This window comes from Cynoglossus semilaevis, chromosome 14 (assembly GCF_000523025.1).
Source record: "Cynoglossus semilaevis isolate Cse_v1.0 chromosome 14, Cse_v1.0, whole genome shotgun sequence".
In the NCBI taxonomy this organism is placed as follows: Eukaryota; Metazoa; Chordata; class Actinopteri; order Pleuronectiformes; family Cynoglossidae; genus Cynoglossus; species Cynoglossus semilaevis.
The window spans coordinates 4,631,483-4,656,251 of NC_024320.1; the positions used below are offsets into that span (position 1 = coordinate 4,631,483).

Sequence of the window (24,769 nt, forward strand, 5' to 3'; positions counted from 1 at the left end):
TGGGGGGGGCGCGCGGGGGGTCAAGAGAGTGGTGAATATGGCGTGGGGGGGTGTGGAGGGTCGGGGTTATTAGTGAAGCTCCTATAATTACTGACACTAGTTTATGCAGACTTTGTAAGACGACAGTTCACACACACACACACACACACACACACAAGGGCTGCACGAATGGGTCTCACCTTTGCACAGCAATAATATACAATTACTAAAAGAAAGCGTAGCGTGCGTTGACTAATATGACAAGTGTTTTTTCTAATAACCTGTCAAAGCAATTTAAAAAAAAACATCTATTATTTGTGGATCAAGATTTACTTATTTTCAAAGCAGGAAATCATTTAAAAAATGCAAATGATTTAACACTGCAGGGCCAACCGTGACCTCCTAATGTGCCTCAGGTCAGAGGTTTGTATTGTTGGGACTAAGGTTGTCAGAGACGAGACAGGTGGATGAAGAAATGTGATGAAATTAAGGAAGGAGGAGAAGGAAGAGTACGATGAAGGATGGATAAAAGATGAGAGGCAGAGAACAGACTGGACAAAGGACAGATTCAGCAGTAATGGGGGAAGGTAGCAAGGAAAGGAAGAAGAGAGGAGGAGGAAGGGAGGAAAGGAGGAAGGGAGGAGGGCTGCACGACGGGGGACAATCCAAGGTGGAACCATGATGATGCTAAATTTGGCAAAAGGAGAAGACTTTTGTGTGCACGTGTCGGGAGACTTGCTGATTCGGCCGTGGTTCCAGTTTCACGCCTGTGAGTTTGACACAGAGAGAGTGAGAGAGAGAGAGAGAGAGAGAGAGTCCCTAGCCAGAAACAAATGTTCCCTCCAGGCACTCGGATGTAAGGAAGGTGAAAGAGAAGGAGGGAGGTGAAGTGAGAAAGAAGGAGGCCGTGAGGAACGGGGACGAAACACTGGTCACCTACCTGTGTTTTCACTGAAGCCCCCATCAGCACTTTTTAATCATCACATTTGTATATTTTAACCCAGAGAATCCCAAGACGTACAAGCACATTTCAATATATATATATTTATACATATATTGAAGTGTGCTAGTACGGTTAATATATGTATATATATATATATATATATATATATATATATACAGTATATATATATATATATTATATATATATATATTATGGATAAGAGTAAGACAAGGATGAATCCCGCCCTCTTGTGATGACCTAAAGGATTAAGTGATGGAGGATGTTAGATGTTGTGTACAGTTTTGGGGGCACTATGGCCCAACAGGTTAAATTACATTATTTTCAACATATTTGATTTTTTTCAAATGCCAGGTTGTTTAAGAAGTGAATTCAAAAATGCTATGACTGGTAGTTCACCTAAAAAAACTCTATTCTTTTAATATACTTTAATATTCAGTTGACAGCAGACGAGGAAAAATAACCAAAACATCTGTAATTTATTTTAAAAAAGTTCCTCATAATAACAAATCTTTTATTTATTTTTTTGGCCAGAGGCTTCTCATACTGGAGCTCTGCGTCTCTTCCTAGTTTTTATTTCGTATTAATTAGAAAATTCTCAGGCTGTGGACATGTTTTCAAATGTTCCTTTTCCAATTCATTAGCTGATAAAGAAACTAGCAAATTAATTAACACCTCAAACTGCATGGCAACAATATCAAAGGGAAAAATTTAGGCTAATTTTATGTTTCTTGTAATGTTTGTCTGCCGATGCTTTGGTTTTTAAATGATCTCAGGTTGATTTTTAAACCTGGCTGCAGTGAAAAATAGAGAGGTGAATAAATCAACATGAAAAGACTGATTTAAAATGGTTTAAAATGTGTGATTAAAGGGCTAAAAAAAGTCCCTGACCCTGAGTTGAACCTCACACTGTGATCCCTCACAATACCCTACTTATTAGAGAAAAAACCCCAAATAGTCCGAAATGTTTTGCATGTGTTGTTTATTTTCTGTGGAGCCTCTTTTACATACACACCTGTGAAAAGCTACCTTACCCTCGTTATGCAAAGCATGCGACGCAGCTGCTATTCACGTGTGTGTGTTTTATGTTCCTGCTAATGGACATGTAAATGCTGCCACTGCTGGCGACAGTTCAACTGTAGCAGCGACGAAGATGAAGAAGAAGATGAAGAAGAAGATGAAGAAGAAGAAGCGGGGGAGAGAATGTGACTTGTGTGAATCGCTCTGACAAGGACACCCGTGCCTGGAGCGGCGTCCTCTTTCGCCTCATCGAACACAAACACACACACACACAGTGAAAACCATGCCTCAGCAGAATCCTTAAGTGACTGTCGCGCTCTGAACAGCTGACTTGGTAGAGGGCGTATGAGTGTGGGCCCTGCTGTAGCCTGCTTCATCGTAGTTTGATTAAAAATGTATTCCAGCCAATTACTCCTATCCTTCCTCCCAGTCCGTCTTACCTCAAAGTCGTTGGCCTTGTTGTAGTGCATGTTGAGCGCCCTGAAGAGCTCTGCGTCACGTCCCACCGTCAGCTCCTCCGCCCCCGTCACGCCTTCGTTGATGGCCTGTCGGGCGAACTTCTCCATCTGGATGTAGTAGAACTCCCTAAAGTTGCTGAACCACTTGATCAGCTGGGAGGTGATGCAGCGGTTGAACTGGAACGGAACAAAATGAATTACAAGTCAGTGGATCAGTTCCCAAAGTCTAGGATGGTGTTTATACTGGGCGTCTGTGTGTAACAATTTGTTCAGTCTCAGTTAGTGTAAGTTCACAAAGTACAGATCTGTCTACAGAGTTTGATGACCCATGAAGAAGAGACAGTGGTCAGACAATGAACAGCAGGTGAAGGCCACGTGGGCTACATTGGTCCCAGTAACGTGGGCTCGCTTTTTAAAGACAAACAGAAGGGGGGGCTGAAGAGGCTGGTCTGGAAAAAACTCAACCATATTACTTTTCCACCCTGAAATCCAGTCAAACTGGGTTAAAGTAGTTAAAAGATTTTTTTTTTTTTTTTTGAAAATGAGCGGCTTGTTTCTGCTCATGTGTTCCTGTTTATTCCAATAATTGTTTATTAACCTATCGTTCCCTCATATTCCTGTGCTCTTATACACAATCAACACTCAGGTCGTTATTTGCACACACTGTGGGAAAACATTTTGTTTCAGAAGCAGAGCATATGTTTTCAGAGGCTTCAACTTCAGGGCAGAGCGCCAGCATGTGTCGCAGCAGCCTCACTGGCCAGTCAGTAAAAAGAAATTCTCGATTTGTTCTACAGGCCACTTTCAAGACGCACAGTCATGACTAATCTCCACCAACTCCTCGAAGCTAGATTTTGAGTTATACTTTTATAAATCTTCTTTGACATTTTTCCATATTTATTATGAATTCTATTATTGGATTATTAAATTAAAATGAGTGTGACGCAAAAAACATCAACATGCTGTTATTTGGTTTCAGTTCCAGCAAAATACAGAAAAATGTTTTTCTTAGTTTATTAATGAATAATCATGCTAAATTATGATCACAACTAATCATGGTTGACCATGTTAAGTCATTGGACAGTGCTAATTAAAATAAACTGTTCTTGTTTTACTGAGAATTGTTTTAAATTATTAAAGTGGAAAAAAATGAGTAAAAAAAGTTTTTTTTTTAATTATTAAATTGGAAAAAAATGAGTAAAAAAGTTTATTTATATTTGATTTGATTTTTTGGGTCTATTTTTTGGGTCAATTATAATAGTTTCTGTCTGTAAAATATCAGCTCTGCCTTTTTTTTCACAAGGAATGCTCTGGCACACAGCAGTGAAAGTCTCTTTCTGTTCCTCGCTAAGTGTTTGTGTGTGTGTTCGCTGAAGAGGAAAAACGGCTTTGACACGGAGATTAAGCTCAGTATTGTTACGAGACGTTGTCTCACAGGGACGAGGGATGAGCCGCAGAGATGGAGAGAAAGTGTGAGTCAGTAGTAGGGAAACGGAATGAGGAGAGAGACGGACATGAGGAGAAGATAACAGACGTTCACAGGGGCATAATGGAGCATAATTGGGGAGAGGGTCGTGTGTGTGTGTGTGTGTGTGTGTGTGTGTCTGAGACAGAGGGAGTTGGTTTTACAAAGCATTCTGTCCAAAGGGGAAAGTGTGTGAATGTGCGGGATGAGGGGACGATGGGGGCGGGGGAGAGGTGGGGGAGAGGGGTGTGTGTTTTGACCCACAAAAGAGCTGCACGAAAGGAACGTGATCACTCAGCAATTGAACACACACACACGCACACGCACACACACACACACACACACACAAGACAATGTCATCTGTCCAAAAGAGCAACCTGACACGCAAACGACATATGTGCAACATGGTCGCAATTATGTTGCTGATAATTACTGAAATATAAATTATATAAGCTAGGATTTTATGATTATTATCATCTTTACTTTTCTTTTTTTCAACCATGTAATTTAAAAAAAAAGAAAATTTAAAATGTGTAATTCAGTAATGGACCCATCCTCGTTAACAAAGACCAAACCTTTGGTGGATGCTCCTGTTTTACCTGGTCTTAATACAAACCTGCAACCAGTTGACTGGAGACACCGAAAATATTTTAAATATATAATATATATATATATATATATATAATGTAATGGTCCCCCCCACAGTGTAGTTTCTACAGGTACTTTGTTGTATTTCTCATACAGCTGCTCTTTGATGGGTTGCTTTTATAAAAGTATGGACTTCAACAGGTAAAACTCTACAATCTGCACAATACACACACCAAACGCTCCCGCCACGAGCACACCCTCACACACGCTCAAACATCTAGTCCATCAACATCAGCACAAACCACAGAGACAAACACAGACAAAAGACGTGAAGAGAATAGAGAAATGCTGAGTTGCAGGTTTGCCATTTTAGGTTCCAACAAAAAGAGCAGAATGTGTCAGGTTGTCTGAACCCCTCTCTGGTTTCTCTCTCTCTCTCTCTGTGTGTGTGTGTGTGTGTGCATACGTATGGGGCACATACATACATATGCACACACACGCACTTTCTTGAAGACTTTTTGTGCAGTCTTCCAACCAGATCCACTGCAGCTTGGCAGGGTTTGGAGGGGACAGCATGAATGTGCACAATCAACACAAACCTTTCCTGTGGATCCTGTTGATGAACAGCTTCTGCTCTAACTGTGTAAACACGTCAAGCCTTCTCTGCTCTAATCAGGACATTTCTGTGTGAGAGATAAAGACTGGCGAATACTGTGAATACTGTCTACTGGGGGGGGGTTCTTCTATGGTAGCAGAGTTTTTTTTAATTTTACAGATTCCTCCTTTATTTGGGCTAAGACACGTCCTAACGTTTTTGGCACTTTTATGACAAAATGACCCATCAACAACAAGAAGTTGTGTGATTAATTATTCAAAATAATCCCAAAAAGGAAATTGTTTACTGAGTTAAACTAAATAAACCCTTTCTTTATTTCTTCCTATTAAATATTACATAGAACCTGGACAAAACCTGCACCCGAGAGAAACAAGGAAACTCAGAAATACAGTGGTTCAAACTAGAGATGCCTCAATCTCATAGTGAGGATAGATTCGTCCGATTTTAGGATCGAACAATGAAAAAAAAACGACAGCCCGTCCAGTTCAATTACCTAAGAAAAAAATGCTCAACGCGACTTTGTGTGGCATGGTGTGAAACAGAGACACTATCACCTCAGCAACAGCAGCCCGAGGCATGCTATTGGATTGATGTTGGTATCAGCACATACTCCAAGTTGCAGTATCGGTATCGAAAATGGAAAAGTGCTATCGAGCCATCTGTAGTACAAACCAGCAATCTTCTAAAAGCATGTACTACCATTTGGACAGAGAACATGTCCTGTCTTTGCTTTAAATGTCTGTCTCACGGCCCACTCCATGACTGCTGCAGATACGACAGCTTCCAGTATTCAGGGTTCTCACTTAAAGACAAATGTGTCGCTATGTTTTTGTGTGAGTGGACGTGGAAGACCATACGTAGCTGCAGGGAAATCCTTAGTGGGACTGACTGAGTGAGCAAGTGTCTAATTAGTCCCAACTCCTCCAGTCTTCACTCACGGCCTTAATTACTCTGCCTGACTCTCCCAAGACGAGACAGCAGCAGCGCCCCCCAGAGTCTCCTTCAAACATATATGACTGTCTGGTCAGAAGGCAAGAGCTTTCATTATGCAATTAGGATCTGTGTGTGTGTGGTGTGTGTGTGTGTGTGTGTGTGTGTGTGTGTGTGTTTGCTCATCTGTGCCTAAAACGTTTGTCGGCTCAGCCCACTTCCCACACAAGTGCGAGCAGAAACTGTGTGTGTGTGTGTGTTTAAAAGGCTCATCTTTAAGAACCAGTTTTCTAATAGACAGACTCCATTCAAGTCCAATTAAGGGGAGCCATTCAGGGCTTTAATTCTTTTACAGTAAATCTGCCTGATCCTCCAAACACATGCTACGTATTGTTTCCTGGGAAGAGAGAGAAAGAGAGAGAGTGAGAGAGAGAGAGATAGTGAATGAGAAAAAGAAAAAAACTGGAGGGAGTGATGACCTGGATTTTAGAAATATGGTAATTATGAGTGTAATGAATGCAATGGGACAATGAAATAGGACAGGCGCACACGACACTACAGCATCGCAAAGAAACACTCTCGCTCATCACGGTGCGGATTATCCCTGATTCACTCTTCATTAAGTGAAATACTATCTCCACAGCTCCTCCCACGGAAAAATAAGCAGGATTATCTGGAATTACCGCTCAATTAAAATTAAATGTATTCCTACTCATTTATTTGCATGCAAATTAATAACAGGAAATCAGTATTTTCTTCTTTGTGTTTTGACTGAAGGCCATGTAAACAGATGGGTCGCAGCAACTTTACAAACCTTCCGTTTAAGCTTGGGTTAGTGTTTAGGTAGTAGCACATGAATGTTAAAACTCTGGTTCTAGGACCGGTCATGGCACTTCAACAGGTTTCATGTGGTCATTTTTATCCTTTTGTTATTTAATTCTGTCCAAATTAAGATATTTCAAAAGTCATTTTGGACGATTTTAAGGACGAATTTTGAACGTGCTTCTTTAACCTGCCTGTGTGGGTGACTTGGCATTAAATACATTACAAATTACAATGTCAAATATCAACATCAAATATTTATCAAATTAATGAAAGTCAGTACACTACTGTTCCCACTTCATAAAAGTGGAATACCCCAAAGGGAACTCAAGTAGTTCTTTACTGTTCCCACTTCATAAAAGTGTAATACCCCAAAGGGAACTCAAGTAGTTCTATCAATCTTTTATCTGGAAAAATAAGCAGATATTTTAGAAGTCTAGATTGATATGAACCTGGCATTAGGAAACGTCCAGAGAGGCAGGCTGCTTTCTCCTGCCCAGGCACAGAAGCATTGTATGGTAGGACTGAACAACATGGCCTCTGAACTTAAAGTACTGCATGTAGTTTTTTTTTTTGGCTTAAACGTTATATTATATTCTTCAGCTTCTGGTCATGATTTGCTGATATGATTTGCAAAAATAAGTGAGTGCAAAATGAGCAGGCACGCAGGGATTAAGAGTTTAGGAGTTGCAGGAATGTGGCCAACATAGGCCAACTGTTCATATACTTCAGTTCCATACTTTCACTTTATACTTGTTGATTTGGAAACGTGCATCTAAACTAAGATGGGTCGAGCTTATTCAGACGACAACACTAAATATGATGTTTTTTACACTTTGAGTGAATTTACGATGAAGGTCCATTTTTATCACCTTTTGGACTCTCGGTGGACGACAAATAAGACTTAACTGCACTGGGAGCAGGTTGGCTTAGCAACCCCTGTGTTTGCCTAACAACCTAGTGTCCCAGAGACACCAGTTGCCATGGCACCCAATGAGGATGTGGCACTGCCATGAGGAAGTGATCGCCTCAGACGTGAGCCAAAGGGCAGCTGGTGTGTGCGTGTGTGTCCGCGTGTGTGCGTGCGAGTGAGCTGCTCATTTGAATCCAGTGTCCTGAATCCGTCTCTCGGCCGTATGCTCCTTTACTGAACATGTAGCTGAGTGTAAACACCAAACAATCAGCGCCTTTGTTTTTTAGCTGTTGTTCTGTTGTCGACCCCCCTCCATTTGTTTGCCCCACATTCTCTGTCATTTTTTCTCAAGACACCCCATCACCTAAACACACCCTTCCCACCAACTCTTTAACTCTTTCATATTTCTCTCTCTGTGTGTCTCTCTCTATGTCTCTCTCTCTTTCTTCGTCTTTTATCTGCCAACATGTAAAACTTTGTTTTGTTTCTCTTTGAAACTGGAACAGAGGAAACAGAGATTTAGAAATGAAAAGCAAATTAAGAGGATGTTATTGTCTCACTTTATTTTTAACCCTGGGCTGATTAAGGCCAGAATCTTTCATTGTGTCACACAGACGTGACCGTTTGAGGAACCCTTCTGTGGGAACTGGTCTGACTCCGTTGTGTATTTCCAAACGTTCCTTAAAGAAGGCCAGATAGAATAATGTCAAATCCTTTGACAGTGTGGGAGACCACAGAAGAGTGCCTTACCAATGAAGTAAATCATCAAACAAAAACCAACTAAGTTGAGACTTAAACAAACAAAGCATTTCAGTTTTTTGGCAGGTAAAGTGAAATGTTACAGTAACTTCTTGAGACATTTTGAAGAACCAAATTAGCTGAAGAGAGGCTTAAAAAAGAGAAAAATTTTAAAATCACAATCTCAACTTTTTAAATTTCAACTAAAGATACTGTATAAAGCATTTCTGTCATTTCATTGATTCAGACATTTTCCTAAATGGCTTAAGTGTGAAGGAAAACAACGTAAAGAAGAAAAGGAAAAGGGCACAGTCTTACCTTGACGTCAGAAAAGTACATTTTGAGCATGTTGGAGGAAGGGTAACGCGTGTAGAAGAACATCAGCTTGGCTTTTTTCAGGTGGTTGGGAGACAGACCCTCCTGAATCTGAAATGTTTTAGTGTCAAGGAACCAGAAGGGAAGTAAGAGCAGAAAAGTCAGTGCACAGAAATCCTCCTTTTAAAACAACTGACTGTATGTCACGTTTATGGTCAAAAAACCAAGTCGTGACAAACAACAAAGGGGTTTTTCAACCTTGGGGTCGCTGCCCCAAGTGGTGTTACCACAAATTCAAATGGGGTCACCTGAAATGTCTAGTAATAAAGACATAAAAAAAACGTAATAAAAAATGTACTGATAAAAATATAATAATAAATGTAATAATAATGTAATATAAAAATATTTAACTAATTATTATTATTTTTTAAATATGATTAAAAATCCCACACACAATCTTAAACAACTGAATTCTTTCACTTTCATAAATATAGACTGAGAATAAATAAAATGCAGCACATGAAAATATCTGAGCTGGCGCATCTTGGTGGACGGCTGCACTCACACGACTGCACGAGTCTCTGGGCTCACCCGAAATTTGTGATGTCAAAGTGTCCTATACAGTGTTCCTATACATGTTCCTGGGTTGTGGTCATATACAAGGCACAGGCCAGAACGGCCTGCAGTGATGTTATATATTTAATTAACCTCCTGAGGCAGCACATCACTACATTAAGGTCACATTTCTGCAGACAGAGGTTGATCCACAACCTTGTTTTCAACAAAGTTGTCGCAGCATGCATTAGATTTGCAGTTTGTCAATTTAAACAATCTTAGAAATGAAGACAAAAGCCCATGATCTGCCTCCCTCACTGTACAGACCTGAGCGACCAGCAGGAGCAGCTGCTGGTTTTAGATCACATCCTACATTTCACTGCTGCATCTCTGTAGCTTTGCTGCACAAATGTCAATCCCATTGTCTCAACAAGGAAAATAGTAATTGCAGAGGCAGGCTGTGGTTTCAGGGGCATCAATGTATGTGTGTGTGTGTGTGTGTGTCACAACAGCTGTGCCCCTCCACGCTGCCATTTCCCCACCACATTAACAGCCCTATAATCTATCAGGGAAGATGAGGCAATCAATGGCACCCCCTGCAAGGTCAATTAGCACACAGACAAACACACACACACGCACGTATACATACACACACATAGAAAAAACCCTCGGGGGCCCTGTATGACTGAAAACGGCGACAGGATAAAGAGGAAGAGCTGCATTAACAGTCGAGTAGAAGAGAAGTTACTGAAGTTGAAGTAGAAAAAAAAGATAAACACTGTTGTATCTAACGCTTAGCTTGGGATTTGTTTTCACTCTGAGGCGCTGCCTTCATCAAATCTGTTTTGCCACCACATTTTTTCCTAAAGGTTCAACCCTTTTTTTTCTTAGTCATATTTCAAATTGTTCCAATACAAATACCTTCCCGTGATCGTAAGCTCCCTGTCAGCTCAGCGCAAGTTAAAGAATCCTGACTTTCACTGCTGATGATTGTATATCAGACCAACTCTGTGTGTAAAGTCCAATGACTTTAACACACTGCACCACCTAACTGTTAGGTTACTGTACATACTACAGGAGTTAGGAGTAAATGTATGGCTTCTTGGAGCCTGCCCATCTGTTCAACAGTGACAGTGTACATTAGATGAACTAGTTACTAACCAATCCACCATAACAAGAAAGGTCTGTAGGGTTAGGTGGTACAAAAGAAAGTGATCTCCATTGAATCACTGAGCATCAGACACATTAGGTGGTCAACACCAACAACAACACCATGACCTAGTTAACATTCATATCAACCTGTCACACCGCGTCTCTGCTTAGGTCAGGTAACACCGCTGTCTTCAGTCTGTCGTGTTTTGTGGAAACACACTGCGCTGGTGTTCACAAACATAAATAAAGAGTAAAACGACATGAAAACTAGTAGCACTCAAAGAACCGACACTGGTTAAAAACTTTTTTTGAATACTGAAAAAAAATCATGCCCATTAGATTACTTCACGCATTTTCATTTATTCATCTGTTATCTGCCGGTGCGCGGACTCTAAACTGCAAACATTTACACACATTTTAACAACTGTAGCGGGTGCAGCTCAGTGAACAACTGACATTGGCGACTTTTTTTCTTTTTGTTCTGTGTTTTCATCTTCTTCAACATATCCTTGTGTTTGTGTTTGCACAGAGCTCCTCGTATCGGCTGTAACTTGACCTCACTGCCAGGTGTGTGTATATGTATTTGAGTGGTTGGAACTGGAAAGAGAAGAGAGGGAACGGGCGGAGGGTTGATTCATAAATAAAAGGGCGACATCTGCTCAGCTCCACAGCAAGGATTAAAGAGAACTGAGTGAGAGAGAGAAAGAGCGGCTGTGTACAAGAACATGTGTGTGTTGTCTGTGGTTGTTTACACACGTTTCGGAGGAACTATAACCAGTACGGAACATCCCAGCCTCACAAATACAATTTTCACCCTCATGCGCAGAATAGGTGTTTATACTTAGTGTACATGTGACCTAGAACTCCTAAACCAGAAATGTGCTGCTTTACAGACTATTTGACGTTGTATTTCTCCAACCAGGAGATCAGTGTAACTTGCTTGCTAACAGCGTAACAATATGCCAGCTTCCAATGGGATATCTGTCAAAGCTGTTTGCCTAAGTGAGTGAGTAGTGCTGTGAGTAGTGATGATGATAAGAATAATGTCCTTATTATCATTTTGTACTCAGTGCTGTCAGTTAAAATTCATGGTTTTGTTAGACCAACCAGCAGAGGACAATAAAGGATTCTGCAGCACACTCTCCGTGTGGTCTTCATTGTTGTTTGCTGGGACTAACTCCATGTAAAAGCAATCATTTACCAGCCAACAGGTTCTGTTCTCCTACGTATTTTGTGATGTATTATGTAATACGTAAGGTCCGACTTAAGGTGAAAATCAAATTATATTGCAATGTCGGAACAGATCTTTGACCTGTCCAGGACCTCCTGTATACAGGCTGAGAGGTCTATGCTGTTTAGGTTTTTCTAATTCTACTTTTACAAAAAAGCATGGTTCTAAACTCTGCATCAAAAAAAAGTCAACAGAAAAAAAATGACAGACTACCTTCACTGTCATCGTCAGTGACAAAGAGAGAACCTAAAGCTGCTCTTTCACCTATCTTCTATTGGATCGTTAAAAATCCACATTTCACAGTCTGAGCTTTATACAAAGAAGATGTTTACCTCCACACTGAATACATTTTCCAAATTTGGTCAAAAAGCCTAGGATCCCAAATGCTGTTCAGTCAGTACCAGTTAGCAGATTTTAGTTTTTCCAAGAATAAAGACATCCAGGTGTAAACAAATTAGACAAATTAGATTTTTTTCATGATTTTTTTTTCATTACAATTCATTTTCCAAAAGATTTATTCACAAAAAGGGGAAAAAATTTGTGTTTGACATTCTTCAAATAAACCAGTTTACCAAGAATGGAGGCAGAACCTGGTTGGCAATAATTAAGAACCAAAAGAATGGACTGCATGTGAAAAGGGAATGAGCTCATGTTGAATCATCACTGGTGTTACAAAAATACAGTATTTTGTTTTTTGTTGTCAGTCAGCTTGAAATAAAAGTAAGGTCGGAGGATGGTCAGTGTCTTTGAAATACTAATGCCAGGCTTTCAGATATTCTTTTAAATGAATACAAACACATTTAGGAATGAAACGGCTCAGCTGGAACAAGAGACATGTCAAATATTTTTTTAATTTATTAAAGCAACATCTAAATTGCCTTTGAAGACAACACAGGGATCAAATCCCGATCACAGTTGTAAGGAGTCCCCATTGTTGGGTTCAAAGTCTTATTTTTCTTTTGGCTTTGTTCTTCAAACATAGGTGCACGCCTGTGTGTGTGTCTCACTGTGTGTGTATGGGACTGGTCAAAGTGTGTGCCTGCCTAGTCGGCTGGGGGAGAGAAGTCCTCTCCATATGAAAGCAGAGAAAAAACGGTTACCTGCAGACACCTGCCCTCAGACACAGGCCAGTACAGGGAGTGTGTGTGTGTGTGTGTGTGTGTGTGTGTGTCTATATTTGTGTGCAGAACGATGTGCACGGCCAGTAGACCAGCCGCTGGAAGACTTGGTGAGAGAATGGTGAGCTACGGCAAAAACAAAACAAAAAAGGAAGTAGTGTATGTGCCACCATGTTGATTGTCACACTTCTCTGTATGTGGTTAAACCAGGAACAGTTAAACACACACACACACTAACACACACACCCTAACACAGACACAGAAGGCTACTGTCAGGAAGAAGGAAGCAGTGGGGCCGAGCATTCACCTATCCTCCACCTCCCTCTCTTCCTCCTCCCCTTTTTCCCCCTATGCTCTTTGAAATATGATTAGCTTTGAGCTCATATGTACAACCCACATGCACATTAACACACAGCGCATACACACATACACACACATACACACACGTGCACAGACAAAGTGAAATATGATTTGCTTTGAGTTTTATGTACAAAGTCTCTGTGATGAAAGAGACACAAACAGCACAAGTGTTTTAGGAGTGTCTCAGGTGTGTTTCTCTGTGTGTGTGTGTGTGTGTGTGTGTGTGTGTGTGTGTTGGCCTTTTCAGCACCTTTAAACACCACAACCTGCTGCAGCGACTTGAAAGAGCTGGAAAGAGAGCAGCTTTTAATCTTTCCTCTTGCAAGACCCAGTGTGCGCCCCTTTTTATCTTCCCTACTCAGCAAGGAAACAAGAAGGAAGCAATTAATACAGATTAATTGATGCTGAAGACTTCCAGAGTGGGCTGCCTGCTGCTGCTGCTGCTGCTGCTGCTGCTGCTGCTGCTCTGGTTACAGCCCAGAAGACATCTAGCTAATTGTTTATTATTGTATTATTACTGCAAATATGTTTTTTTATTTTCATGGCGTGGGCGAGAACTTTTTAAAATTTTTTTTTCTTATTGCTCCAGCAAAATGTTTGGTTGCATTTCAGGATTCAGGCAGAGCTTGGCCTAATTTATATATACTACATTGCTGAATTCTTATTTATATTTTTATTCTATTCCTAGCATTCCTGTGTATTTTTCTGGATAGCTTTTAGCTAAGACTGATTGATTTCTCAGTTGTTTGTAATGTTGGACTATTTTGTCCACGTATGTATATTTATGTAGCCTTTTGGACTCATTTGATAAACTTTTGAAACTTCTGAACTCAGGTTTAAACATCTTCATACAAACACTGTTAGAAGGATACAGAGCTGCCTGAGTACGGAGACATGTCTGCTATGTCCTGCAGGTCTCCACACTCTGACTTGATGAGGGACAGGGACAGACCCTCTGGTCCATGTTGGCCCGGTGAACTCTGTCTGTGATGATGGTGGTGGTGGTGGTGGTGGTGGTGACCCAGATGCCTCCCTCCCAGGGATGCCATTTTGGTTCTGAGGCTCATACTTTCCCGGGTCATGTCCAGGGAATCAGGGGAGGAGCGATGGAGGTCCTTTGGCCCAGGTGGGTATCCGGCTCCACCCCCGTGTGGCCCGAGTGGGCTTTGAAAGGGGTATCCCATGAGGGGGAGAGGAAACGGGTGGCGAAATGATGGTGGACTAAAGCCCAAAGAAGCAGTTAGGGGAGAAGGGTGGAGGGAGGGATGGTGGGGAGGAGGAGGGGGAGGTAGAGACGGGGTCATATTGTCTTCCCCAGCTCCTCCACCACTCTTGCGCACCACCAGTGGCAGAGCTTCAGTTTGGTCATTAGGTGTTGGAACACCACTCAGTCTGCCACTTAAACCACCGAAGGACTCCAATGGGCTGGGCACTATGACATCACCAAAGCAGTGCAGCCGGTGGTTGGAGGAGTGGTAGTTGGAGGTTGGACTACCATCCCCATTTAAAGTAAGGGCCAGGGCACCACTGCCAAAACGTGAGTCAGGAGTAAGAGATGGGAGGGGCCCAAAGGGTGGTGGACAGGAGGAGGAGGAGTTGGAGGAAGAGGAGGGTGCAGCTGGTGTGTTGCTGTGGCAACCGTGATGGTGACTAACCGCCGGTTTAGGTGAAGAGAAGCCTTTGACGACAGTGTCGACGACTTGTGACACGGCACAGTTCAGCTCCTGCTTCAGTGTCTCGGCCAACTGCTTTCCTCCTCTTCCTTCTCCTGCTCCTCTCCTCTTTATCACTCGTTCTCCATCCTTATCCTCTTCATCTCTGACGTCCACATCCTCCTCTATTTCTCCATCTATTAGGGCCTGTTCTCTGAGGAGAGCTCGAGCTCGGTCCAGAAACAGACCAGGGTCCAGCTCGGAGAGCTCGTCGTGGCCGTGCCGACCTCTCTCTCGGTGCCTTTCCTCTAGGCCGTCAGAGCGAATACTGTCCTCAGACAAGTTACCGTCTTCTCCCCCTCGTTCTGCCTCTCCGTTCTCAACATTCTCCTCCTCTTCTTCAGTTTCTGAGTCATAAATCTGGTAGAATTTCTCCTGGAGTTGACGCAGTTGTTTCTGAAATAAAAAAAAAGAATAATGTGGATGATATCTCCTGGAAATCTTCAGGAGGATTTCCAGGTATTATGACTCTTTACTACAGGTTTTTTGGTGAATCAAAACAACTACAATTCTCTGCCCAAAACAGTGTGTGTGTTCTAAGAATTTTTTTTTTTTACCTTACCTTAATTTAAGTTAAGTGGTGATTTGTACCACAATATTATAATCTCATCAGGTTGTCTCATGCACATGTTTGGTTTTGTGATTACGACCCCCAGAGAGCTTTGTCCACATTTCACTAATCTCATTGTCCTCTGTTACCAACCTGCATGTCCTCCAGCTGCAGTTTGAGCTGCCGTCGTTCTTCCTGTCTTTGCTCCTGTCTGGAACAAACCAGCTGAGTGAAGCTGTGCTGCTGCTGTGGCAGGCGCTGCTTCCTCTTATTCTCTCTGTAAACCTCACCCACACTGACCACGGTGGCTCTTGAGCCTGGAGAGCTCAGGAGTGACGGACAGTCACTGCGAACGTGGTTGAGGCTGCCGTTGTTGTGGCCGTTGGTGTCTCCCCGGTGGTCATTACTGCTGTTGCTGCTGCTCTCGGTGTCATGGCTACCTTCTTGGTTGTGATCACTGGCCATGGGCCTCACCAGCGGTGAATGACTCATGCCTCGAATGATGTTCTCAACACGGGCACGTTTGGCACGTAGGTGCTCGTCTGAGAGCCTGTCAAAATCAAAGGAGGACAAGGAGATCGGCTGGGAGGGAGCGTGGGAATTGACGCTTAGAGGAGGATGTGGACGCCCGAAGGAGGAGGAGGACGATGATGATGGAGGAGGAGGCCCAGGAGAGAGGCAGTCAGACGGGCTGTCCTGGTCACGGGAAGAGTTGCTGCAGGCATCCTCACCCTGAATCTCCGAGCCTCCACTGGACAGAGCTCCACTCCCCTATGATGGGCAACAGGACACGAAGAAGGGTGAATAAAATGTATATGGCCCCTACCTTTGTGGAAATGGGGTTTGTAAAATGTGAGATAATCAAGAGGTTGACTCTACAGTTTGTCTATGAGATGTTCTTACCTGAAAGCCTGAATCGCTGCCTCCATTCTTGACGATGTTGTTCTTCAGCAGCTGAGAGATGATGGTGACACCTGGGAAGGGCATGATGGCATCTTCATACGAGTTTGTCCTCTTCAGCAACTTCCTCAGGACATTGGACTTCTCTCCATCACTGGTGCTGCTGCTGCCTCCGTGGCCGTGACCAACCAAGCAGTCTCCGTCCTGGTCCAGGCCGTGTGATTGGTTCATGCCGTCGAACAGGGTCTCCCTGGCGCGGGCGAATATGGTGGTACCCACAGTCCTCTTTACCCCGATGTCAACACGCCGGCGTTTCGTCTGTCTGGTTAGGAGGGCTGTGCTGTCATGATCAGGCATCACGCAGGGTAACTAAATGGACATGTCCAGGGGTCCTCCCAGACACAGGCAGGGTAAGAGGAGTCAGCCTGGTCAAAAACAAGAGGTTTAGACTAGTATCGTTTTGTTTTAGCCTTATCAGTGCAGTTTTCTCATGGGAGGAGGAAAAGGAGGGAGCGCAAGAAGCTGAAGAAGCACCTCATGGTGCTGTGCCAAGTCTACAGCATGTGTGTCCTTCCTGTAAACACCACCATTATACTAAATTTTAAAAAATAATCACGCCTAACATATGTTCACACAGCGCCAAATATTTAGGAACACTTTTTAAAAAATTAAGAATGAAGTTACTACGTTTCTAATGTATAATTGAAGCTGTTGCTTCAAAAAAGAAAAGAAAAAGAAAACTACCAAAATGTTTTAAAACTGAAAGACTGGCTTTTATATGTGGTTTTAAAACTTTAATTTAAGAACCGCAGCTAACATTTTCCTGTTTGAAACCTTAAACATGAAGTGAACCTGTTCAGTTTTCATATATCTATGTTTAACTCTACATACATGAAACCGATCTGCAGAAAAACACATATTTGCTGAAATCATCACCATCGGTAGAAGTTGCAAAGACATGACATGATCCATACAAAATATTAAAATACATAAAGTGATTGGTTTCAGCAAGAGTATAAAGAACTAATCTACCAGATAAATGTTTCACACACATTGTTTTGTTTGTTTTTGTTGTTTTACAAAAAATACATTTTTGTTTCTCTAAAATTCTGTTTTTGCATTTTCTCCACGTCTCAATAACAGGCTCATAGTTTAATTATCAAAAAAACATTTAATGGACAAAAGGTACCTTTCCTGGTCTCATTTAAGTTTTTTTTAGTATTTACATTTTTATTTAATCGAATAAAAAAAAATTACCATCTATATTTATCTATATTCAGGTGTGAATGTATATAACCATATTTCGATATATATAGATATATGAGTGTCTATATATATAGAGAGAGAGAGAGACGATGAAAAATGAGACGAACCCTCCCTCATTCATGTCACACTAACTGCTTTTTCCGTGTCACCTGTTTGCATCTGCTTTTCCTGTCATTTCAAAGAGAGGGCAGTATGAAAATATTTAACAAATGAAATTGCTTCCTCGGAATAGTTGACACTCATGGTATAGAAGCAGTTTCATACAGTTCATTCCAGTGAATGCGTTACACAAAACATGTCACATTTGAATGAAAGTTGAGGAGCTGTTACTGCCTGAAAAAACTTTAAATGTACTTCCGGTGTTTCTGAGATGCAGTGACGTGAACTAGTGCTGTTAAATCAAGTAAATCACTCAGTGCCCAGCAGTGACCCAGATACACACTCTCACCCACTGACCACACACACACACACACTCAGTGACAGCGATTGCTGTCTGTTTATTGGTTTTTCCCCAGCATTACTCTGGTCAGAGGTCCTGGTGCACGCACACGGACACGGAGTGTGGGGGACAGTGTGGACTGTGCAGAAATCACCATTGAAATGCTACAGTAGAAGAAATGAAGGAGAAAACTTTTCTTTCTCTCTTTTTAAGATAACGAAAAAGACGCACTGATGTGAGATTTGATCAAATTAAAGCTGGAGGAGTTTGTGACGATGCTAAACGGCATTTTGAACCCGCTAATGAGCAAAGATGTATCCTATTACACATCGGTGTGTGATCGTAATTTACGTATTTTGAGCCCGGGCGGTTTGACACATTCATTCGTAAATACAGAATTCCCTGGACCTGAGCCTGTCTCTGTAAGAAATATTAATAGTCAAAACTTTACTTTGTGTACTTCATCTAGAAATAATTTTTACTCAAACTGAAAGTGAAGAGTTAATCTGAATTAGAAGAGGACAATAATAAAAGAGATCTGTTTTTTATCAGATGATACTAAATTATAAATTCAAATTTTCGGCCAATAATTTGTAAACATTTGACGGCAGAGTGTAGACTAAAGTTTGTCATTGGGTGAAAGGTCATATTAAAAAGAGTTTCTGTTTGATGACGGACTTGACCAAACGATGGAACTTTAGTTAAGAACGAAAAAAACAACACCTCTGACTGAAGCGCTACTACTGCGTGAGGTGGGACTCGTTTTCTCACATCAATTAAGAAGAAAAAGTCCAGAACAACCACGACGTAGACGGGACTCAAAGTCAACGCGCGGCAAACGGAACAGTCGTATTAGTCCCAGAGAAAAGTTCTCAGTCCAAACTGACAAATAACGTCTACCGAGAGGCACCGAGACACTGAGGTCTGGACTATCTGGAACTCTCTTTCTCTGTTTACATAGATTTACTTTCAGAAACGTCACACACACACACTGGCACTCCAAAGAAAAACAAATAAATGCTGTTTTGTACTTACTTTTCAGTCGTCTTTCCCGAGCGCGCGGAGTAATGTGATAGAATAGTCAAAACTCCAACGACAAAATGGAAACGGAGTCAGAGCCAGCGCGTAACGAGAGAGAGGGAGAGAGACACTGGGAGAGACCAGAGGATAATAGAGAGAGCGAAAGAGGGGGGGACTGCTCTTGTGCGCCGCTCTCTTCTCGGTTCGGGTAGTGTGTGTATGGTATAAAGCGCGCGCGCACACACACACTTCTGCGCTCTCTCTCGGCTTTGCCTCTTCTTCCTCTGACACACGGCAAGACTCTCAATAAGAAACCCAGGAGGAGACGCGCATGAAGGATACGTGAAGACGCAGCGTCACGGGCCGCGGAGGAGGGAGGAGGGGGAGGCAACAACTCCACCTGACCAATAAGGACGAGGAGCCGAAGACCGAGGAATTGATTTATAGAGGGGCAGCGAGCGCAGGAGCCGCAGGAGCAGTAGAAGCCGGAGTGCGCGTGGAGAGCAGGAGGACGCGGAGGGTAAACGGACTGTAGTAGCGTTTACTCATTAACTGACGGGGGGAGTGGAGTGTGAACATTAGTCTTTGAATTATTATCTGTAAACTTTTAATTTTATTTCCTGTGCTATTTGAATGACTGTAACGTCAGAGGCTGCCTTTGGGACACTGCTGCATTAGTTTTATGCACCAACCACCAAATTAAACACCTGTTCTGACGACATTTATTTAAAAAAAATATTTTTAAAATAAATCTACGAGAGTCGTCGTGACGTTTTCTTTGTGTGCACACATTTCGTGCAAATGCACTGCATGGGTACCAATACGATTTCAATAGATTCTGCTTTTTATCTGTCTTCAACTGTTGACGTGCGCAAACTTCGAAACATACGGCTGCCCCCTTTATACGCAACTTATGGTAAGAGTTAACGTCGCACAGGTAGAACAGCGTGAAGTCTCCTCTCCTCTCCTCTCCATCTATACTTTATTTTTAAAGTCCGCGTTTTGACAGCCACACTGACAGCGACCAAGATTCTTCTGCTCCTCTTTCGTTGGTGTGAAATCTTCCCTCTCAGGAGGCCTGTAATAAAACATGCCGCAGGAAGAGTTTTTAAATAATACTTTTGTAATTACAAAAAAACTCCGATCGTCACATTCAAAAGCCAACCGTTAAGATTTTTCCTACATCTAGACATTTATTAGGTGCCGTCGTTTACTTATTGCATTTCTCATCTCCACAGTCAGTCAGTCAGTCAGCCCCGACCCAAACGTGCGAACGAAATGCACGCGTTCGGAGGAACCACATCATAAAGAGACAAACTACAAATAGAAAGTGATCAGTATCTGAGGGATGCTGTGAGAGACACAGAAACGGAATTTTTAAAAATGTTTAAATTTTATGAAATATAACAAAAAGCAGCAACAGCAGTAAAGCGTTTTTGCAGCTGTTATATTTTTCTTTTTTGTTATTCTAGATCTGCGCTTTTTATCTCCACATTTTCTCAAGTTGATGAAGATTGTAACGTGTTGTCTGTTTGATCTGATCAAAACATTTGCGCAGTAAATGCAGTTATTTCTCTGCTGTCATTAACTTCTTTACGAAATACCACAGCCGTTGGTGAAGTGTATTTTATATTTATAACCTCAACTATACGCACGAAAATATTCGGCACGAAATTACAAGTGACGGTGAACCGCAGCGGTTGATGTGCGCTTAAATGTCTTGTCAAAAATGTCATATAAAACCATGTGTTTTTTTTTAACCCCGGGGACACAAATGTGTGTGCCGTCTTCTACAGGTTCTCTCTGCGTACAGAGACGAAACGGGCCTTTTTGCTTTTAACGACACATTTTCCGATTATTTTGCACAGACGCACGGAAACCAAACCTCCGGAGTCTCCGGAATGAACAGAAAAAGAAAAAAAATGGTATTTTTAACCCACTTTACTATGCTTATAAAAAAAGATGTGACTTGTGTGACTGCCAGCGCCGTGCGTAATGGCATTCAGGTTTTATCTTTAAAACTTCAAAAATAAAAATAAAACATTTTTATCCTGTGATATAGACGATCAGCCGGGCCTGTGGAGTTAAACTGTGTACAGAATAGTTTCAGAATAGCCAGCAGAAATGACGGAGAAAGTCATCATAATAGGACGGACCGGAGTGATTGCGTGCAGTTTACTGATGTCCGTGCGTAATCCTCTTATACTATTTCCAAAAGAGGAGGAGACGGTCATTTTTATTTATACCACCGAGATCTGCATGGACACATAATGATTCTGAAAAACAAAAAACCCAGAACAAAATAACCACAAAGACCAGATTATAAATGGAACTGGGGCAAATATAATTAAAAACTGAAAAGAAAGGTTCATGTCAATGGATTTACAATCATTAGGATATAAAACAGTTCACTTTAAATATTGACCATATATATATATATATATATAAGTAGTAAAAGTTTGAGGGTAGAAACTGTAAACAGTATATTAATGTTTAACTGGTTGAGCTTCCTGCGTTTATTTGCATGCTGTGGCAATGAACCCTGCTGGTGTTTGTGCATTCTCTCTCTTTCTGTCTCTACCCCCCCACCCCCCCCCCCCCCCCCCCCCCCCCCTCCCCCAGCAAAACACCGTGTTTTTTGTGAGGCAATGAACCCTGCTGGTGTTTGTGCATTCTCTCTCTTTCTGTCTCTACCCCCCCACCCCCACCCCCCTCTCACGCACAATCTCAGTGAGAAAAACAGTGTTTTTTGTGTGACATGAGCTAGTGTGTTTCCCTCACCCTACATCCTAGAGTGACCCCACAACACCAGCATCACATGCTGCTAATGTAACCAGGTTTGTGTAAACAGCCAGAAAACCATCATTCGGACTCATGTAAGTCATGGTCAAAGAGTCAAGTTCAGCTGAGAGATGGAGAGAAAAACAAAAAACACCTGAGTTAATACTCACTTTTTGTTTTTCAGGAACCGGTGTCAGTGTTTATTTAGACGTTCACCGTGTGTGGCTCTGTCCTGGTGTTTGTGTATTCATTTACCTCTGTCTTTTGGGCCTTGGTTTATGCAGCTACGATATGATACCTTTTGCAATAACACTTTGCTTTGGATGAGGGCTGGCCTCTAACCTTTAATTATAAAAGGCTAAGATTTAACAAAAGCCCCCAAATTGCTCTGTTTTTTGTGTAGCCTGTAAACAAAAGTGATGAAATAAAAGAGTCGAGAAACTAGAGTGGAATTTCTCAGAAACCTCTATTTACACTCGCTGCATTGCATGTAATTATAGCGCAGCTAAATTTATAAATAGACAGATAAACCAGTTAGTTTATAGATAGATACATATTTATGGATTGTTGATGTGGCAGCATCTGGGGTGTTACTGGTCAACGTACATTAATACAGTTACATACAATACAATACAATACAATCATCAGACCTGGAGACCTGGAGACTCCTTCTAGGACAGTGGTTCTTAACCTTGTTGGAGGTACTGAACCCCACCAGTTTCATATGCGTATTCACCGAACCCTTCGATGATGGCCAAGCAGGAGTTACGAATCATATGAGTCGGGTGTGTGTCTTGTCCTGCGCCGAACCCCTGAGGCTAAGAACCACTGTTCTAGGAGTTGAATTTAAGGAAGGTTCTGAAGTCAGTGTTACCACCTTTGACCACTAGACATTTATATGTGTGACGTGAACTACTATCTGAGTGTAAAACACTGAAGAACAGAAAAGTAAAAGAGTCCCCAAAGTTTATTTGAGGGTACATTATGGACATGGTTAGTTAAGCTCATGAAGCTAAGTTGCTGAATAAAGTCTGTCACTTCGCAAACTTCTTGTCAGAATCACACTTCTAGAGGCAAAACACATGTTGAGCCCTCGGTTTTGAATCTAAATCAAGATCAAAGAGGAAAGTGTGAGTGAAATCCTTGTCGAAATTGTTAGCTAAGTTTTAGCTATGCTAGCTAGCTTGTGTCAGTAAATCAAGAAAAAAGTTACTAAAGAATCTTGACAATGTCAAGTCCTTAATGTGGAGTATGTCTGATGAAGGAAAGGCCTTAGTTAGATTTCTTAGAAGAAATCTGAGTTTGTTTCTTGGTGTCTGAGTCAAGAAAGAAAGGTCAGAGTCATGCTGCTATTGTTAGCATCTACGTCCGGCTCATCTAAAGCCAGAAATAGTTAGTTTAATTACAGAACAGACATATTCTGAGGGAATATGTCATCTTGACGTCATGATAAGTCTGTGTTTTGCTCTCTTGTTTGCAAGGATACACACAAGAGAAGAAAATTGAGACTTTAATCCTGTATGATGCATTTTCATTACTGCCTTGATTTCACCAAAACTTTGCTAAAAGGTTGTTTTTTTGCACTTAATAACTCCTTACATGCAGACAGTCTTTTGGTAAGGATGAGTAACAATGTCTGAGGACCATCATTACACTGGAAAAAAAAAGAATAAAAAGGGAATAGTAGAGAAACAGAGGGAATAATGATAGTCCAGGTGCTTTCGGGGGGTCTGGAGGTAAAGACAGATGGATGTAAAGGTTTCTCTCACTGTCTTCTTTCCATCCACCTCTTCTTGCTCTTCTTTTCTCTGCCTGTCTCTTTTTCCATTCTCTTTATTTCTCCCTCCATCAAGATGCCATTATTCAGGACATTAGTGAAGATGAGCTAAAAGCTCTCAGTGATGGGGAGGGTCCCAGGGTCTTCTCTGAGAGCTGTTTCACACACACACACACACACACACACACACACACTACAATGCGGTAGCGAGGTCTTGGTACTGCAGACATCATCATGTAGCTCTGCTCATCACTCTTCTGTGAGACCAAAAACACAGACATTAGCTGACAGAAAGAAAGAAAATGAACAATGATTAATGAAAGAAGACTCACAGTGCAGCACTGATCATACTTCATGTTTCAGAATCATTACTTGTACACTTTGTCTGTTTTCTAGTCCACTACTATGATTCCTTGAACATCTTTAATATTTCAATTAAAGGACCTGAAGGATTTTATGTTACATAAGCAATAAATATATACGATAAAGACAATATACTGTATGAGCCGTTTTTTGGATATCTTCAACATACTTGTGAATCTACAACTTCCACTTGGACTCCATTACTTTGACTAGCAGCATTTTCTTTCACTTGATTGTCCCTCTTTGCTCCCCTTTAATTTACCTCAACATTCCTACATTCTTCTATTTTTGGACTTTGTCCTCAGATGTGTTCATCCTACCCTTTCCATGTCTGCTCACTTTACTTCTTTTTCATCCACTCTTCTTTTCCTACATCTTTCCCTTCTCCTCCTCATTCTCTTTCTCTGTACTCTTCCCAAACTTGTCTTTATGCCCCTCTGTTTTCATCTTTCTTCTATCATTGCCTCAAACACCAAACATCCCTATGACTCCTTTACTTTCCTCCTTCAGTACCTCCCAACATCTCAACATTCTCTCTCCTTCTTTATTACCAAACTTCCTTTTTCATCACTCCTGACGTTCCTACCAGTGAGTAGTTTTCTGAAAGTACGTTCACCCCCAGTTGTTGTCACTGAGTCAGACTTAAATGGACTTTTACAGCAGTTCTGAGGCCTTTCCAAGTTAATTCCTGCTATTAACTGTAACTTTTCATAATTATTCCATTTCCTGAGCTCAGGGAC

The 24,769-nt window shown here is 41.6% G+C and overlaps 1 protein-coding gene across 2 annotated transcripts in view; it reads right to left on the reverse strand.

The window, feature by feature from the left end:
• The window catches only part of LOC103389244 (prospero homeobox protein 1-like), a 37,714-nt gene extending 17,564 nt beyond the window's left edge, over positions 1-20,150 (reverse strand). Inside the window, exons 1-7 of one of the 2 annotated variants that reach the window (XM_025061989.1) lie at positions 19,124-20,150; positions 16,387-16,808; positions 15,637-16,254; positions 14,094-15,329; positions 8,809-8,916; positions 8,313-8,432; positions 2,401-2,595 (exon numbers count right to left, since the gene is read on the reverse strand). In XM_025061989.1, the coding sequence (XP_024917757.1) occupies positions 2,401-2,595; positions 8,313-8,432; positions 8,809-8,916; positions 14,094-15,329; positions 15,637-16,254; positions 16,387-16,740 (2,631 nt within the window). In that variant the 5' untranslated portion in view covers positions 16,741-16,808; positions 19,124-20,150. The remainder of the gene's footprint in view (positions 1-2,400; positions 2,596-8,312; positions 8,433-8,808; positions 8,917-14,093; positions 15,330-15,636; positions 16,255-16,386; positions 16,809-19,123) is intronic. The other variant, XM_008324578.3, reaches the window with a different exon arrangement.
• Between the last annotated feature and the right edge of the window lie 4,619 nt (positions 20,151-24,769).